Genomic DNA, 16,045 nt, shown 5'->3' with positions numbered 1-16,045 from the left:
CCTCCTCTTCTCCAACCTTGCCGTCCCCTTCTCGACATCCTCCACTCTGTCCCCATTTCACCCTTCGGCTGTTGTGGGCGCGACAATGCCACACCTGTAACCGGACATTCTCCACTACCGGCAGCTGCTGCATTCCTCCGCCCGCCCATCCTCTTCTTCTCTCTATCCACCACCACATCTTTGCCATTCTTTGTATGCCACCATTTATGCCATCCCGACTACTTTGTTCCCCTTTACGATTTCGCGTTCTTGAAAGACTAGGGATAGATCGACCTCGAGAGTTTGGCGCACACCCTGCTTTGCGCTTTCGCCAGGTAATATTGCCCCATATATGCCCACATGCCCACATGCCCTCCACCACTTCTTTCCAAAAGGACCTACCTTGCTCATTGCCTGCGCAGATTTGTACGAGATCCAAAATATTTGCCGCTTTTCGACGCCGCTTGTAATAGAAAATTGCCACCATAGGTACACTTCTCCCAATGCTCTTCTTCACCACCTCCTTCTTTCTTAACTGTCTTACTAATCCGGCCGCAGATAGAGAAATCGGCTTCGAGAGATATCCCCAAATTCGTATATCCTGGTAAAAGCGCTTGTAACTTTGGTAAGTCTTTCATAGATGCCACTTGAGATGGCTGGTGCTTACTGTTCCTTCGTGATTCAAAAATATCCTTACTGGTGCTTGTGCTTGTGCTTGTGCTTGCGCTTTCTGCGATATGGGAAGAACACTTATGCTGACCCCCCGGGAACAGTAATCTGGAACGCCCATTTACCGGCCGATCTGCATAGTTTTCGAAAGACCATCACGACTTGGAACGACATATACATCATTATTAAATATCCGGACAGTGCTACATACACACACTTAATTAACGTAAGTTGACATGGCTTGACCTCCTCTCATTCCCACAAAGTCTTTTTGTCTCCTGGTAGTCTGCTTCAGGGCGAGATGTTTGCTGTGCTTGCAGACAGCTAGTTGCACCAGACGTGTATGTCTTTGCTTTTACTACGCTTCATCAACGAGTCTTTGTCCATGTGATGATTTCCCTCTCTCTCCTGTCTGTCTCTCGTCTGCTTCCGTGGCGTGGAGGAGCGACGAAGATGTGCTCTCCACTGGTCACTGCTCCCCTCTAAGCCGTTCTCTCATGTCTCTTCAACTTACTTCTCACAATTCATACCACGCCACGACTTCGTCATTCATCGAGATACTGGCGCGTCCCAGATGAATGTGCTGACTCTGCTTTAGCACCAAGGCCTTCGTAACACTAGCGCGCTTGCCCATATCTCACCCTCCATACCGCCCAATCCTCTTCGCTTGCATAATATTCACCGTCTGGCCAAATGACCAGCGCCATCATGAACCCCTCGCCGTCCACGCATTCGTCCCGCAATGGGAGAGTGTCGTTTGGCGCGCACGGCACCACCCATTCCCTCTTGCTCGAGCGGACAAAGGCAAACACGAACAGACGGCCGACTCCCGACAGCGAGGTCATGGTGTCATCCGACGAGGAGCACTCTGGCAGTGCACATGGCCAGCAGTCTGCTCTTCGAAGGGACTCAGCTTCGAGGCCCGCAACCTCGTGGTTGAGCGATATTGGACAGCCGCCACAGGGTCGTAAATATTCACTAGGAGGCTTGTCAATAGGCTCGAACAATTCGCAGCCGCCCACGCCCTCCTCCGAGACCACGCCACGCCTCACTACAACCGGCCAAGGCCGTTCAGGCTCAATCACTTTCACTGGCAATATATGGGCGCCTGATCGCAACAACAATAGTCGCTTTTCCGACAGCCCGGCCTCTCCCCTTTCTCTCGCACCACTTTCCTCAGAGCCAAACAACAATTCGTCATTCCAACGAGACCGTCGTTATAGCGGCATTGGCGTCGACATTCCTCTTAAACCTACCTTCAAGCCCCAGCAGCAACGAGCAATGAGTTTCTCCGTTGCCCAGCAGGTCTCCTCGGACGATGAAGATCCCATTCACCCCTTTGCCCTCAACCGTGTACGGACCGGAGGACAGCTGTCAAACGTACAACGCAAGGCTTCACTCTCGCAGGTCCGTGAGGATGACGATGACAGCAACCAGGGCGTCAGACTTCACCCTGAAATGGACGCTGGCGGATCGCGCGATCTTTTAAAGAGAGCTGTTCGTCATCGTACTTTCAGTTCCAACGTTTCCGGATACTCCGATCTACCCTGGCCAACTTATCAACGACGCTCCACGACACTACCGGTTGCAGAGGACGCTATTGAGGATCTCGAGGAGTTCACCATGCCAGAGTCACGACGTCACTCACTTGCCCACGTGGCAACGAGGCAACAGAGCCAGCCGATTATCAACAGTCGCTCATCCTTTGATCGTGGCCAGATCCTTCAGTCTTCTGGTCCCAATACCACGTCCGCGAACAGAGATCATCCAGGCTTTGGATCCTCCTCCGACCATTACTTCAACACCCTTCCACAGAGCTACGAAAATCCCCAATCTCGCGCCTTTGACATGCCGTCCAACAATAACAACAATAACAACATCACCTCGCCTGAAATCGACGCTGTTCGAGAGCAGTACCTTGCTCGTGAGGCTGCTGCCTCTCGTGAACTGTACGACTTGAAGCGTAACTACGCTACTCAGACTACAAAGGACGTGAACGCGCCTGTCTATGCCATCCACCGACAGCTCAAGACGCAGAATGATCCTGTAGAGCTTGTCACACCACTCTATACCCACAATGATAGTAGGTTAAATATGTTTCTCTAGTCAACATCACTAATTTCTTTTCTTCTCTCTTTCTTCTAGATCAAGAGGTGTTTGGATTTCTGATTCATACTTTAGGCTACTTCAATGGCAGTGGCGTCGCGGAGAGGAACAGGCAAGAGATTGCTGCCAATCCGCGCCCGCAACCTGATCCCATCGTTCCGGACAGACAGCTACCTGCCATGCTCAAGGGTTCCGAGCGAAAGACCTTGCACCTGATCAAATTCAAGTGCGAGCGGGCTGAAGTATACTACATGCCGGAGGGCACAGGCTTGCAGCTCGTCAAGGGGCAGTTGGTCATTTGCGAAGGCGACCGCGGCTACGATATCGGCGAGGTCGAGAAAGCCAACATTGAACTCAGTGACGTCAAGCCCTTGCGCCAGATGTACCAGGAGAAGCATTTTATCTGGCTCATGATGTTTTCGCACGCACGAGAGACGAATCCTACGGTACGCTGGGCACTCAGTAAACTTGATCCCCACAACGCTTCGGCTCGCCATCCAGAACACGAAGCCGAGCCAGAGGGCCGCGCCCAGAACTTCAAACTCATCAAGCGCCTCGCCATCCCAGTCGAGTTTGCGTCCTTGCAGGAGAAGGAGGGAGACGAGACCAAGGCAAAGCGTATCTGTCAACAAAAGGTCATCGAGCACGGCTTGACCATGGAGATTCTGGATGCTGAATTCCAGCTGTATGTTGTCCAAAACTCTAATGATGGGAAAGATTTCTTGTACTGACTCAACCAAGCGACCGCCACAAGCTGACTTACTTTTACTACGCCGAAAAGTACATCAATTTCAACGAGCTCGTCAACGATCTCTTCAAGATCTTCAAGACCAGGATCTGGATGTCTGCGGTCAACCCTGCGTCCTTTGCACCCCAACCACACCATCGTGGCCACGGTCCACCATCTCCTCAGCAGGCCGGCGCCTTGACTCAGCCTCCGCCGTATGGTGCAGCAGCATATGCCCAGCCGAGCATCGTTCGTAAGTCAACAGTTGCAGATTTGTTACCGGACCTCACGGTTACTAAGCGCATACAGACCACCGCAACGTCCAGCAAGCACAGCATGAAGCGTCCACATCTGCCCAATTCAACAGCCACTACAACACTCAGAACAACGCTTACGCGGCCTCGTCTGTACCTCCAGCATTCGGCTATCCCGCTGCGACTCCGGCTCCGACAATGAGCTTCAATCCATACGCCCAGCCTTACACCGGCAGCTCGGCTTGGGGTGCCCCAGGCACCTTCACTGCGGCCTCTGGTACTTCAGCTCCCTGGGGCGCCTCCAGCGGTGCTTCATCAAGCTTTGATTCAAGAACAGGATCCGCTGCCGGAGCTCGTGCTGGGGGTCCTACTACTGGCAATCCGCGTGGCGGTACTCAGCAGCCGATCGATCGCCCTCGTCACCGTTCCTCGAACGAAGATGGACGCGATGAAGCAACCCGCGCCGCTTTCTATTCGGCCGTCACTGGTGGTGTACAGGGCATGTCCCTCGGTGGATCTGACAACCGCAAAGACTCGATGAAGTAGATTGACCGGGCTGCCTCAAGCAGCTACACTCACTCAACCAAGCACGTCCCTACACTTGCCTTTTTTCTTCTTCTTCATTTTCACTCGTTATGATTTGGGTTTACAACAAGATTCTACCACTAGAGTAGACGCCAAGACATCTACAATACTTGGAAAAATACCTACTACACCTAGGTTATGAATTCTTTGGGCTCTCATCTGATCTATCCTGGCTGCGTAGCAGCTAGACTTTGTTTTGTCGAGAAGAATCTACCTTCTCATCATCCGGACTGTTGACGTCCACCACGTTACACACATTACACGGAAGCGAAGGTTTGGTTATTCTAAGGTTATTCAAGGCAAAGATATCGAGCAGGATGGATGGGATTGCATGCAAAATTTGATTTGGGGATTCCGACTTATGGTTTGTGCATGTTCTGCTTCTTCGTCATTCAGCTACCTAGACTCTCTATAACGGACGAATGGACGAACGAACGAAATAGCACACACACACGCACACATACTCTGTCTTTACCGGGTTTGCGTATGGCGTTTTTTTGGAATTGAAGGAGGACACACAAACACAGAGACGGACAGACTATACGGTCATTAGCTGTAATTTTCAAACCAATCGAAATGAGGCTCATGATGTGATTGATGATGTGCTGCTGCTGCTGTTGCTTCTGATTTATCTTTGTGAATCCTTCGTGTGATGAGATGTGATTATTCAGGGATCTGCCTGTTTGGTAGGCAGTCTTGTTATACCGATTGAGTGACGGCCCGGCTGGGTGAGGTGATCCGTGCTGAGTCAGCTGACTCGCTTGCTGGTGTGGCAGCGCCAAGAATCCAGCCCGCCCACAGCTCGAAAATCAATTTTCGTGTGCTTCAACTTCTCCCTCCAGACGACGACCCATCACCACCTACTAACGAACAGCCACACCACACCGTCAAGGTATGTCTAAAATGTCCAACACCACGAAGCTCTCCAATTGAGTTGGCCAAACGTCGCTGTGTCCGCAACAGCAGATGAAAAGACCATCCTCCCTTCATCGATCATTCAGCTAACCGCTCTCGTGACAGATGGGTGCCCTCAAATACGTCGAAGAGCTCCAGAAGAAGAAGCAGTCCGATGTGCTGCGCTTCCTTCTCCGAGTCCGCTGCTGGGAGGTATGAGTCCAATCTCCCCACCGTCGCACCCACGAGCGTGTCGTTGGCCGGCCTGCTTGGTGGCTACTGGCCGCGCTCGCTTCTGGGGCCGCGATTCCCTTGATTACACTCGTTGAACTTTGCTGAGAGTGAATCAATTTGCAGCTTCGCCAACTGAACGTCATCCACCGCGCCTCCCGTCCCTCGCGCCCCGACAAGGCTCGCCGCCTCGGATACAAGGCCAAGCAGGGCTATGTCATCTACCGTGTCCGCGTCCGACGAGGTGGTCGCAAGCGACCTGCGCCCAAGGGTGCCACCTACGGTAAGACATAGACTACATGAACTCACTCGGCAGAAGAAAGACAAGACTGACATTCACCCTCCAGGCAAGCCCACCAACCAGGGAATCAATCAGCTAAAGTACCAGCGCTCGCTCAAGTCGACGGCCGAAGAGCGCGTCGGGCGCCGGTGCGCCAACCTGCGCGTCCTCAACTCGTACTGGATCAACCAGGACTCGACGTACAAGTACTACGAAGTCATCCTCGTCGACCCGCAGCACAAGGCCATCCGCCGCGACGCCCGCATCAACTGGATCGCCAAACCGGTCCACAAGCACCGCGAGTCGCGCGGCCTCACCGCCACCGGCAAGAAGAGCCGCGGCATCAACAAGGGCCACCGCTACAACAACACAAAGGCCGGCCGCAGACACACCTGGAAGCGCAACAACTCGCTGTCGCTGTGGCGTTACCGTTAAACAAATGGGGGTTGGTTGGGGGAAGTGGTTTGCTCAGGGAGAAAGGATTGGGCTGTTCTTTGTTTTCTATTTTCCGTCTGGTACTCTACTCTGTGCCCCGCTGTGGTATATGGCATACGGCATATGGGCTGCCTATGATGATAGCAAAGGCGCAAAAAAAGAGACAAACTTTATTCTGCTCAAATGTCATGTTCATGACGAGCTTTCAAAGAACTAGACATCCATCTTCTCATGTGACTCTTTGATCCATCACACGCGAGAGTTTTCCCCTTGTGACAAGTCTGTTGTTCCTGAAATGTAGTAGATTCTCCGACGACTATCCGGCTGTCATGTGGAATTTCTACATTCTATCTGCGTATATAGGTAGGTAGGTCGCAATGTAGCCGCCCGTATCATCATGCCCAGAATACTATCACCCGTCCGTTCGGTCCAAAAGAACCAGCAGACCAGCAGACCCAGCAGACGCAGAAGCAAGCGGCAGCAGCATCATCAGAAAAAGAAAAACACCACACACACACACACACGAGGAAGAGGAGGAGAGAGGGTAAGTGGTAATTAACCAAGCAATGAAACCGTCCGTCCTCCACGAACCACTCCCCTCCCCTCCCCTCCCCTCCCCCCAACCGCAAAAAAGAAACAACAACAATCGCCCACCAAGGATAATAATGAAGAAGAAGAAAAAGAAAGAGAAGAAGAAGAAGAAGAAGAAGAAGAAGAAGAAGAAGAAGAAGAAGAAGAAGAAGAAGAAGAAGAAGAAAGAAGCAATCGAAGAGAACGGAACCGGGAGTTAGGTTAGGTTTGGTTAGGTTTGATCAGGTAGGCAGAATAAGAACTCCGGAATTTTTTATTTTAAGTGAAAAAAAAAGACCGCCCCAACGGATATATTACATACATACAGGTACTTGCCTGCTTGATAACTGCTATATAACATATACGCCGGCCCGCTGCAAGACTAAAGAAGTAGAGTAATTTGTGAGGAGGAGAATTACAAAAACAGAAAAAGAAGAAGAAGAAGGCGTTGTCCAAGACCCATCATGTCATGCATACGTGTATATATATATGTATAATTGGGGGCGAATAAGACAAGGGGTTTTTCTGTTTGAAGAGACTGGGAATGGGGCGCCAAAAGAATTCGCCCATTGCTCTCTCCCACTCATCACACATCTGGCAGCCGTCCGGCCTCGGCCTCTCTCAACACTCTCTCGCGCAGGCCTAGGCAGCGCTGCATGCACGCGCGATGCTTGTCGCATGCCACGGCCCAGTGCTCCCGGACTGCTTCGTCGTCCTTCAGGCCCTGGAGATAGCTGCCGAACCCGCCCTGTGCAGTATCGCCGACGGCACCTAGCCATGCAAATCTTCCCGCATCACGTAAACCCGTCATGTTGCTGTTGTTGTGCGGATCCGCAAAGGCGCGGCAGATGGTGTCGACCTCGGCTTGACGCGACGCGAAGTGAGATACCATGGCTGCATCGTATTCGGTCCAGCGAGACATGTAGCTGGAAAGCTGCTTGATGTATTCCGTCCAGCTGGCTTTGCTTATACGCTGCGGCTCGGGAGGGGTACGTGGTGGCCCCGGGACCATGATCTCATCCTTGCGCGTAAACACTCGATGTGGTGGTACGGGGGCTGGAGCAGATTCGAAGGGAAGGTCAGCTCTCAAGTCGGATACATGATTGAGACCACCAGCAGCACCGTGCGGTCCGGCTCCAGCACTGGCAGTACCGAATGGTGCGACGTGAGAGAAGCTGCCCATGCTAAAGGCAGAGCGATGACTGGCCCGAGCCTCTGGGTTTGATGTGGACGTGGGTGGCGGAGGAGGTGGAGGTGGAGGGTTCATGTTTCCATGTATGTCTCCTCTCCATTCGGGCTTGTCAGGGGTGACAGATACTTTCCGCGGACTTTTACTGCCATTCGACGTATGGCTGGTTCGGCTTGCATGACTTGCATGACTTGTGTGACTCAGATTGCTGCCGTTGACAGGAGGGATATCTTCGTCAATGTCCATCGCGCTGCCGTCACCACTGCTTTCCAAGCTATCGGCACTGCCATTCTGCTGCAGCTCGGGCTCTTCGGCAGCATCGTTGACCGTGGCAGCCTTGGGGACTTTACCACTGCGTAATTTTGATGCCTTCATCGGCCGTGACGGCACCTGAGGACGGCTCGGAGACACGTCAGGCTGCGGGTAAGCCCATGAGGGATCTTTGAAGGTGCTCTGCCACTGGGAAGGACTGAACTTGACGGGCGGAGTGTCTACAGACTGACCGCTTGCTGGAGGCATTTGTGAGCTCATCATGCCTGGAGGAGGCATTGAAGGGGGAGGCGGTGGCATCTTGCCCACTTGCGGAGTTGGTGAAGGTCTTGCAGAAGCCCTACCTCTAGTCGGTGATGTCTTCGGACGGCCATTGGAGGAATCCGGCGGCGGGGCGAAGTAATCGGGCGCACCTTGAAACTTTCCCTTCCAGCCATCGGGAGAGAACTTGGTGTTGATGCTTTCGCTACTGCGACTCTTGAACTCTGGCGCTTTCGTGGTAAACGTCTCGTCGGTGATTGGCATGGTGAATCTGGGAGAGGTCATGTTAGCCTTGATTATCGAGGCCATAGAGAAATGATCATCAAATGCAAAAGGAGACGTGACTGAATGAAGCGAAGCTGACGACTTTTTGCTCGAGCTGCTTGGCGGAGCGACCGATAATGGGTACAGCCAATGCGCTGGCTTGCCCGGCTTATACGTGGGTTTTGCAGATATCGAAGACTCGAGAAAAGCCTTCCATCCATTCTGGTGGTGGTCTCTTGTCGTTTTCTCGGCCGGCATGGCAGCTCGCTTTGCGCCGGCAGCTTCGGGTTGATCTGGTTTCTTTGATCCAGGCAAATTGAAGTTGACTTTGAAAGTGGAATGTTTAAGGGAATTGTCATACATTGAACCTGGTTGCCGGCTGTTCGAGGCAGCTCTTCCATTGATATTGCTTGTGTCCGCTTGTGGATGTGGGCGCTGCTGCGAGTGGAGTGTCGCGCCTGACGTCGTTGCTGGTGGTGACTGCTCGTCCTCGCTTGATGCATATTGATCAAAAGCGAAAGGGCGAGTTGCGTTACCGGCCCGCGCCTGCTGTCTTGAAGGTGTCTCCATACCTCCATCTCGAGCTGGAACTGGTTTTCTGTTGACTGGACTGGCGCTGCGAGCTGGTCTCGCGCCGCCCTGGCCTGCGAAGTAGGCTTGTTCGGAGGAGACTGGCCTGTTTGGAGAGGCTCGAGTGCTTGCTGATCGACCTAGCGGTGAAAAGGCACTGCGCTGTGCGTACGGTGGACGTATGTGACCTCTCCCATCGCTGTAAGGAGCATCCGATCCAGGCGATGAATATGCAGAGGTAGTATTTGGCGACTGAGGTGGTACGTCTGTATACACTTGCGGAGGCGGATTGTCATGTCGCGCAGTATTGTAATAGCCCGAGGTGCCTGTAGCTTGAGGTTCATCTGCTCCCGGTCTTGCCGGATCGAAGCCTGCCTTTCTTGTAGTGCGAGCGGTGTTACTTCGTCCAAGATTGGGTTTTGGCGGAACGTGGCTGTAGGCAGGAGTTGCTCGTGGAGGCACGCTTGGAGGAGTACCAAACGGTCTATTCGACTCTTCACGTCGTCTAGCTTCTTGCGTCTGTTCGGCTTTTGCTTTGTGGTGCATCTTCTGCCAAGCACTAAAATTGTTCGCCCTTCGCTCCGCATCCTCAGTATCAGGACGTTGCGCGTTTGTTGCTTTGCCGAACTTTGCAAAGTCTGCCGCACCGAACTTGGTTCCTGTGCGAGGTGTATAGTCTGAACGTTGTCTGGTAGCAGAGGGGCCTGTACGTCGAGGCGGAGGAGGGAAGTTCGAGGGCGCGTCTCTGTAAGGATTTCTGGCAGGAGGTGCCGGTTTAGCACCAGCCCACGATGCCGTCGAAGGACCACCGCCATATGTTCGGCCTTGCTTCCGCCTATCGGCATCGTACTTTGCACGTTGCTGAGGATCTAGTAGGATTTCCGAGGCGGCTTGGATTGCTTGGAATTTGGGTACGACTTCATGCTCTTTACCGGGGTTGCGATCGGGATGATATGCAAGGGCAAGCTTCCTGAATGATTTGCGGATGTCTTCGGTGCCTGCATTCTGCGGAACCTCCAAGTCTGCATAATAATTTCGAGTGGGGTCTATCTGAGACATATCGGCCAATGAAGCCCAGACAAAACTATGTCAGAGAGGTTGTGTAGCAGAGCAGCATGGGGTTGTCTAGATTCGGAAGAAATGTATATGGTTGAAGAGATGTGGGCGAATAGTGTAGGTCTGTGTGTAGGCGGTCGTTCGTTGTTTGGGAGGGCGGCGCCAAAGGTGAAGCCGTGTTGGGTGAGAGAGGACAAACGAGTCGAATATGCGGACGGTAAGCTGTCATACGCGCGTGAACTGAGGCTGAGGTTCGTGTGACCTCTACGGAGGAGAAATTTGCCAGAGATTTGTCTTGTTTCGAGCTTGCGCAGTGGGCATCGCTTGTAGACAAGGCAAAGTGAGTGCTGGCAGAAAAGTAGCGCAGCTTGTGGGATTGTTCGGTTTTGGATGCGGAGTGTTACAAGGACAGGGTTTTGAGCGAGGAGGGAGGGCCGTCTGGGTAAATGGGAGGATAGGAAGTGAAGACAAGGAGGCCCGGACCTTGGAGGATGGGCTACAGTGGATGATGGAGTGTGTAGTGAGGTATTGATCGTACTGGATGTAATAGGTCCTGTACAGTACTGTTGTAGTCTGTTGATGAGGTGGTGGCTGTGGCTGTTCAAGGACCAAAGAACAAAGAGGCCCGTCCGTGTTTTAGCGGCAAAGGCGCGCGGTTGTTGGTTGTTGGCTGCCTCTGATGAATGGATCTCGAATCACAAGGTTGAAGGCAGCAACTGTTCACAATCATCATTACTGGCGTCTAAAGACTTGTAGCGACTGGCAATATCCCTGGTCGACAATCACTTTTAGGACGTTGGATCCGACGATGGTTCTTCTCTGAAACGCCACAGGAATTCGTCAACATTCAGGGTAGAACATCATCACCCACTCAAAGCCCGACGCGCATAACAACTTGAGCATGGTGTTTGCAATATAGGTATATTGTTATTGATTAAGCAAGTATTCCTGCATTGTCGCCTCCTCGAGACGTCCAGCTGCACCTCCAGCTGCACCCCAGTTGCTCCACACTGCACAGGTACAGCAGCCAGCAACGTCATCGTGGGATGGATGATGGGCAGGCAAAAGACCTTTCTGCCCAATCCCACGCATTCTATATCATCGTCCAAATAATCGCTTTTTTGCGGCGCCCATCTCGTGCCTAATTCACGCATCGGAGCATGTAGGGAGCTGCTTACACCTTTCTCTACGTGGTCGAATAAGAGAGAAGCTGGTGTTGACCGGTATGCTTGGTCGTCGTCGTCGTCGTCAGATACCTCCCTGCATCGATCGGCCTTGAACAGGCACCAGCGAGAGAGTGGCAGCCCGAAATGCTCCGTCATCTGCTCTCTACGCATTGTTCTTGTAACAATTACACAATATCGGCACCTCATTGTCTGTCCTCAGATCGACGTGGACCTGACCGCCCGCTACGAGCCGAGCCTCTGGCGTACCAATCCACCATCGCGTATGAACACCCACGCCCTATGCTGTGGTGCTCCGACATTGTCAGCTCTCAGTCATTGTCAGTGCTGCCTTGTTGCCGACCGTGATCGGCGTGGTGGACCAACGTCGGCCTCGCGATGTGGCCAGTGAAGAACAGATATGGTTTTGAGCTGAGTTCGTTTATCATTCGTGGTAGCTACCTAAACTTCGAGTATTCTTGAGACCACAGCGTAGACTGATGGAGTGTTAGCGTACGCGTGTAGTGCATCCATGGATGTCCCGTGGTAGAAGTCATGGTCGTACGGAGCCAGTGCAACAGAGAGGAGCAAGACGACTGGCACGAACTTGGAGTCATGGACCAATGCATCGTGTCAGAACTCAGATGCACTTTAAATGGCCAGGAAGAAGCGAATGTGAAGTTCTGAGAGGCCTTCTCCGCTTACTCAAGTCATTCTTCGATATAAGGTACTTGATTTGCACCGTATAATGGAAGACGTGCTCATCAAGCGAGAAACTGTATCTGGTTCGCGCTTTTTACCAGACTGTTGGCAGGCTTCTTCTATCTACCATTGTATGTTGGACTCGTAGCGATGGCATTGATAATTCAAGTGTCTACGTTGCATGAAGCTCGACCCTGACCACCCTCGACGGCTCGCATGTATTCGCATCAACCTTGTGGCAGCAGACCAGCTCAGATGTAGGCCAACTTATTGAAATATGAACAAGATGAATATTTGCGATACATCAAACAAAGGAGAGAGATCCAGGCCACTGGGCGACACGACAGAGAGCTCGACTAATTATACTAAGAATAAATTAGGGCTGTTAGCGACGCGTCATGACCATTCAGCGTGCTCCGTGCAGGCCAAACTGGGCGGGGTTGGCGGCTTGTTGGAGCTGGCAACAGGGGGTCCTTGCTCTGATTTAGCTGCTGGACCAGGCGGGACTTGGGGGCCAGAAAAGGCAATGGAACATGGGCCAGCCAGCCTAGAAAGAGAGCTGACTTAAGTTATCATGGGAAAAGGGTCAAATCTCCAACTCAGCCCAGCCTCAATGGCCTTTACTTTGTACTCACCTTCTCCAGGACCGTATCTTCACTCTCGCAACATCTCACAAACTCCTTGGCGACTTGTTTGCCATCTTTGAACAATCTTACGCTTCATTCGCAACTTCGATGCCATGAAGACTGCGTGGATCTCGCCTTAATCGTAATACCTCCGCCTCTCCACACATACCACTTCTTCGTCAACCGCTATTCCTGATGAGCTGAGAGCATAGTGAATTCGAGCTCGTTTTCCAGACCCTCCACATCCTCAATCCAATTCCTCCAAAGGCAGTCATGGCCATAACAGATAATTTTGGTGTGCTGAGCAGGCCGACTTTCGCCCCCGGCGGTCTTAGGGATGCTGCCTTACAGCTCCTGAACAGCAGAAGAGGAAGATGGGCACTGGTATTGGCCGTGCTGATGATCCTTCTCATCGCCATGCCTCCTCCCTCAAGCGTGAGTTCAAAGAGTTGCGCCGTTCATATACGCACACTGCTAATATCACTACAAGTCCATGTCTTCATATCGCGAATCATTAACGAAATACTACTACTCACAATCATCGAACTCGACGACGACGAAGAATTCTGCGGGTACGAATGCATATGCTCATCAGTCGCCGCTGGTTCTTTCGGATACTGCTGTAGGAATAGAATCTGGCGACAAGATAGTCCCCCAAGCCCTTCTCAAAGGCAACCCAGCCTTCCACCTCATAATTCCCCAATCGGAAGGGCAGTTCGAATTCTGCCAATTCTACTTGTCGTCTATGGTGCTTAATTACCCTGCTGCTACAATCACCAAATACGGCATCGGATACCCTCCGGGTCAGACTTACCAGAAGGACATGGACAAGATCAAAGGCGTCAACGAGTTTCTGAAGTCGAGGACGATAAACGATGATGATCTGGTCCTCATAGTCGAGGCAGACAAGACTTTGTTCCAGTTGCCCTCAGATGTTCTCATTAAGCAGTATCAGATGCTTGTGAGGGAGGCGAACGCACGCCTGGCGAAGCAGTACAAGAACGGGGTCAATGGCCATGCCTTGAATCAGACCATATTCTTTTCGCCTGCAAAACTTTGTGACGAGTGGATGAAGAATGAACCAGCATGTGCGGCAGTGCCAGAACCGCCTCTTCCACCCACTATCTACGGCACCCAAACAGACAGTGAACCTGGCGGATCTCGAAACCGACCAAAGTATCTGTCATCTGACAGCATCATCGGACCGGCAGGCGACCTCCGCAAGCTATTTGCAGCCGCTGTTCAAAAAATCACCGAGCACAGCGAAAATTCACGATGGGCAGATCGTTCGCATACATCCGCTCATACCATCTTCGCCTCTTTGTTCGGAGAGCAGGAATTCGCTCGTTCCATCAACTCAGGGCAGACCGACAAGTACCACTGGCCGGAATGGCTCTCAGAGAAAACCGGCATCCAAGTCACCCCTGGCGACCCATCTATCTTATCCCAAGACCTCGTCATATCCGCCGCACGCAACTATGAATTCAGTATGGGCCTCGACTACTACTCCATCCTCTTCCAACCCATGACCCTCGCCGCCTCCGACGAGCTAACCTTCCTCACCTACTCCGACACGCCCTCTCTCCGCGCCGCCTCGCACGCCGACCCCCTCCTCCCGTCCCTCCCCATCCCCCTCACCCACTCTTCCCCACCCTTCGAAACCGCCATCCCGGGCTCCCACCTCCTCCCCAAAGCCAACCTCCTCCACTACATCAACGAGCTCAAACCCGACCCCGCCCTCGACACTCTCCCGCCCGCAAACACCTCCTTCGCAGACCTCCCCCTCCTCACAAACACCTACCTCCTCTCCATCCCCGCCGCCCTCTCCCTCTCCAGCCCCGGCGAGGATCCCGCCCACCACACCGTCTCCCGCTCCCAGCTCTACACAACCCTCTGGTTCAGCCCGCACGCGCGCGCCCTCCTGCGCAGATACCTCCGCACCATGCCCCAGGGCCCTATTGCAATGCATAGCAGCTACGTCGGCGGCGACTGGCGCTGGGACACGCGTGGCGGGCTGGGCGGCGTGTGGACGGGCGAGCACGGCGATGTGTATCGCGAGTGGGGCCTGGATATTTGCAAGGATATGGAGGTGCGGGTGTTTGGCGATGATAAGGGGCCGTGGTTGAGGGAGGGCGAGGACCCGCAGGTTGAGCAGAATAAGCCGGTGTTGAAGCGTGGATTGGGTGGTGCAAGTGGTGAAGAGGGAGAACGGCGGAGGGGGATGAGTAGGAGGGAGTTGTATGGTGTGCCGGACTGGATTGAGACGGCGTAGAGTGATTTGAGGCGGACGGGCTTTTCTCAGGTCATGTGGCGTGTATTGGATTCGGTCAAGGGCGTTTTCGGAGCTCTCTGCTTTCTTGATTGTGGTACGGCTTGTTGTCTGTCTGCCTGTCTGTCTATCTGTCTAGAGATGGACTGCAGATGGATAGGTAAAAAAAATGGCCCATTGGGGTGCATATTAATTGCTACACATGGCAGGTAGCATCATCATAATCGTCTCAGAACCACTGCCCAATCACACACAAAGACACACAACACACGTATACGTCTCATCTTCCTTTCCAAACGCACATGCACACATACATCCATACACACGTCATATTTTGCATAAACCTAGTCATCCAATCGACTTAGTCTGTTAGCCCTCTTCCCCTCTCTCCTTCTCTCTCCTTCTCTTTAGCGAAAAAAAAGTAGTTAGCACAGACGCGAACACCACAAGGAAGTAAGTAAGTCATGGTGCAATTGTTTCAGAACCATACATGTATATATAACAGCAGCATTTTCCCTTTTTTTCTTCTTCCTCCTCCTCCTCCTGCTGCTGCTGCCCCCTTGCCCCTTGCCCGATTCATTCCGTTAAGCTGGCATAGCTTAGAGCTTAGCTAGATAGGGAGAGGGGGGAGGGGAAAAAACTGAACTACCTAGCAAGTTTTAATATAAGTAAGTAGTAAGCAAGTTACATACACTGCAGTGTCTTCTTTCTTTTTGTTGTCCCCTCCCCCCCCCATGATATCGTTCGTGAAGAAGAAAAAGAAGGAAGGAAGAACAAGGGACAAGAAATACACCAACACACATGCATGCCGTTTTTTGGATGGGTGTGTGTGTGTGTGTGCGTGTGTGCAGTGTGTGTGTGTGTGTGTGTGTGTGTGTGTGTGTGTGTGTGTGTGTGTGTGTGTGTGTGTGTGTGTGTGTGTGTGTGTGTGTGTGTGTGTGTGTG

The 16,045-nt window shown here is 52.5% G+C and overlaps 4 protein-coding genes across 4 annotated transcripts; 3 read left to right on the top strand and 1 right to left on the bottom strand.

Moving 5' to 3' along the window:
* Positions 1-1,356: 1,356 nt before the first annotated feature.
* Positions 1,357-4,281, top strand: EJ05DRAFT_485625 (uncharacterized protein; the record flags this gene model as incomplete). The annotated part of the gene is made up of 4 exons (XM_033745465.1): positions 1,357-2,731; positions 2,794-3,439; positions 3,496-3,734; positions 3,791-4,281. 4 exons carry the CDS (start codon positions 1,357-1,359, stop codon positions 4,279-4,281), a joined length of 2,751 nt encoding a protein of 916 aa, XP_033600956.1.
* A 1,059-nt stretch (positions 4,282-5,340) lies between these two features.
* Positions 5,341-6,160, top strand: EJ05DRAFT_438273 (60S ribosomal protein l15; the record flags this gene model as incomplete). Its single annotated transcript, XM_033741826.1, has 3 exons — positions 5,341-5,427; positions 5,572-5,728; positions 5,793-6,160. The coding sequence occupies 3 exons, from the start codon at positions 5,341-5,343 to the stop codon at positions 6,158-6,160; spliced, it is 612 nt and encodes a 203-aa protein (XP_033600955.1).
* Positions 6,161-7,133: 973 nt separating this feature from the next.
* Positions 7,134-10,631, bottom strand: EJ05DRAFT_352945 (uncharacterized protein). Its single transcript, XM_033741023.1, has 2 exons — positions 8,534-10,631; positions 7,134-8,428 (listed from the first exon to the last, which is right to left on the bottom strand). Exons 1-2 carry the CDS (start codon positions 10,341-10,343, stop codon positions 7,317-7,319), a joined length of 2,922 nt encoding a protein of 973 aa, XP_033600954.1. The 5' UTR covers positions 10,344-10,631; the 3' UTR covers positions 7,134-7,316.
* A 2,308-nt stretch (positions 10,632-12,939) lies between these two features.
* Positions 12,940-15,203, top strand: EJ05DRAFT_352787 (uncharacterized protein). Its single transcript, XM_033741022.1, has 2 exons — positions 12,940-13,266; positions 13,322-15,203. The coding sequence occupies exons 1-2, from the start codon at positions 13,105-13,107 to the stop codon at positions 15,101-15,103; spliced, it is 1,944 nt and encodes a 647-aa protein (XP_033600953.1). The 5' UTR covers positions 12,940-13,104; the 3' UTR covers positions 15,104-15,203.
* The last annotated feature ends 842 nt before the right edge of the window (positions 15,204-16,045 follow it).

Source organism: Pseudovirgaria hyperparasitica (genome assembly GCF_010093815.1).
Source record: "Pseudovirgaria hyperparasitica strain CBS 121739 unplaced genomic scaffold EJ05scaffold_7, whole genome shotgun sequence".
In the NCBI taxonomy this organism is placed as follows: domain Eukaryota; kingdom Fungi; phylum Ascomycota; class Dothideomycetes; order Acrospermales; family Acrospermaceae; genus Pseudovirgaria; species Pseudovirgaria hyperparasitica.
Note: the sequence above shows the minus strand (reverse complement) of the source record. Positions and strands in the feature narration are given on the sequence as shown.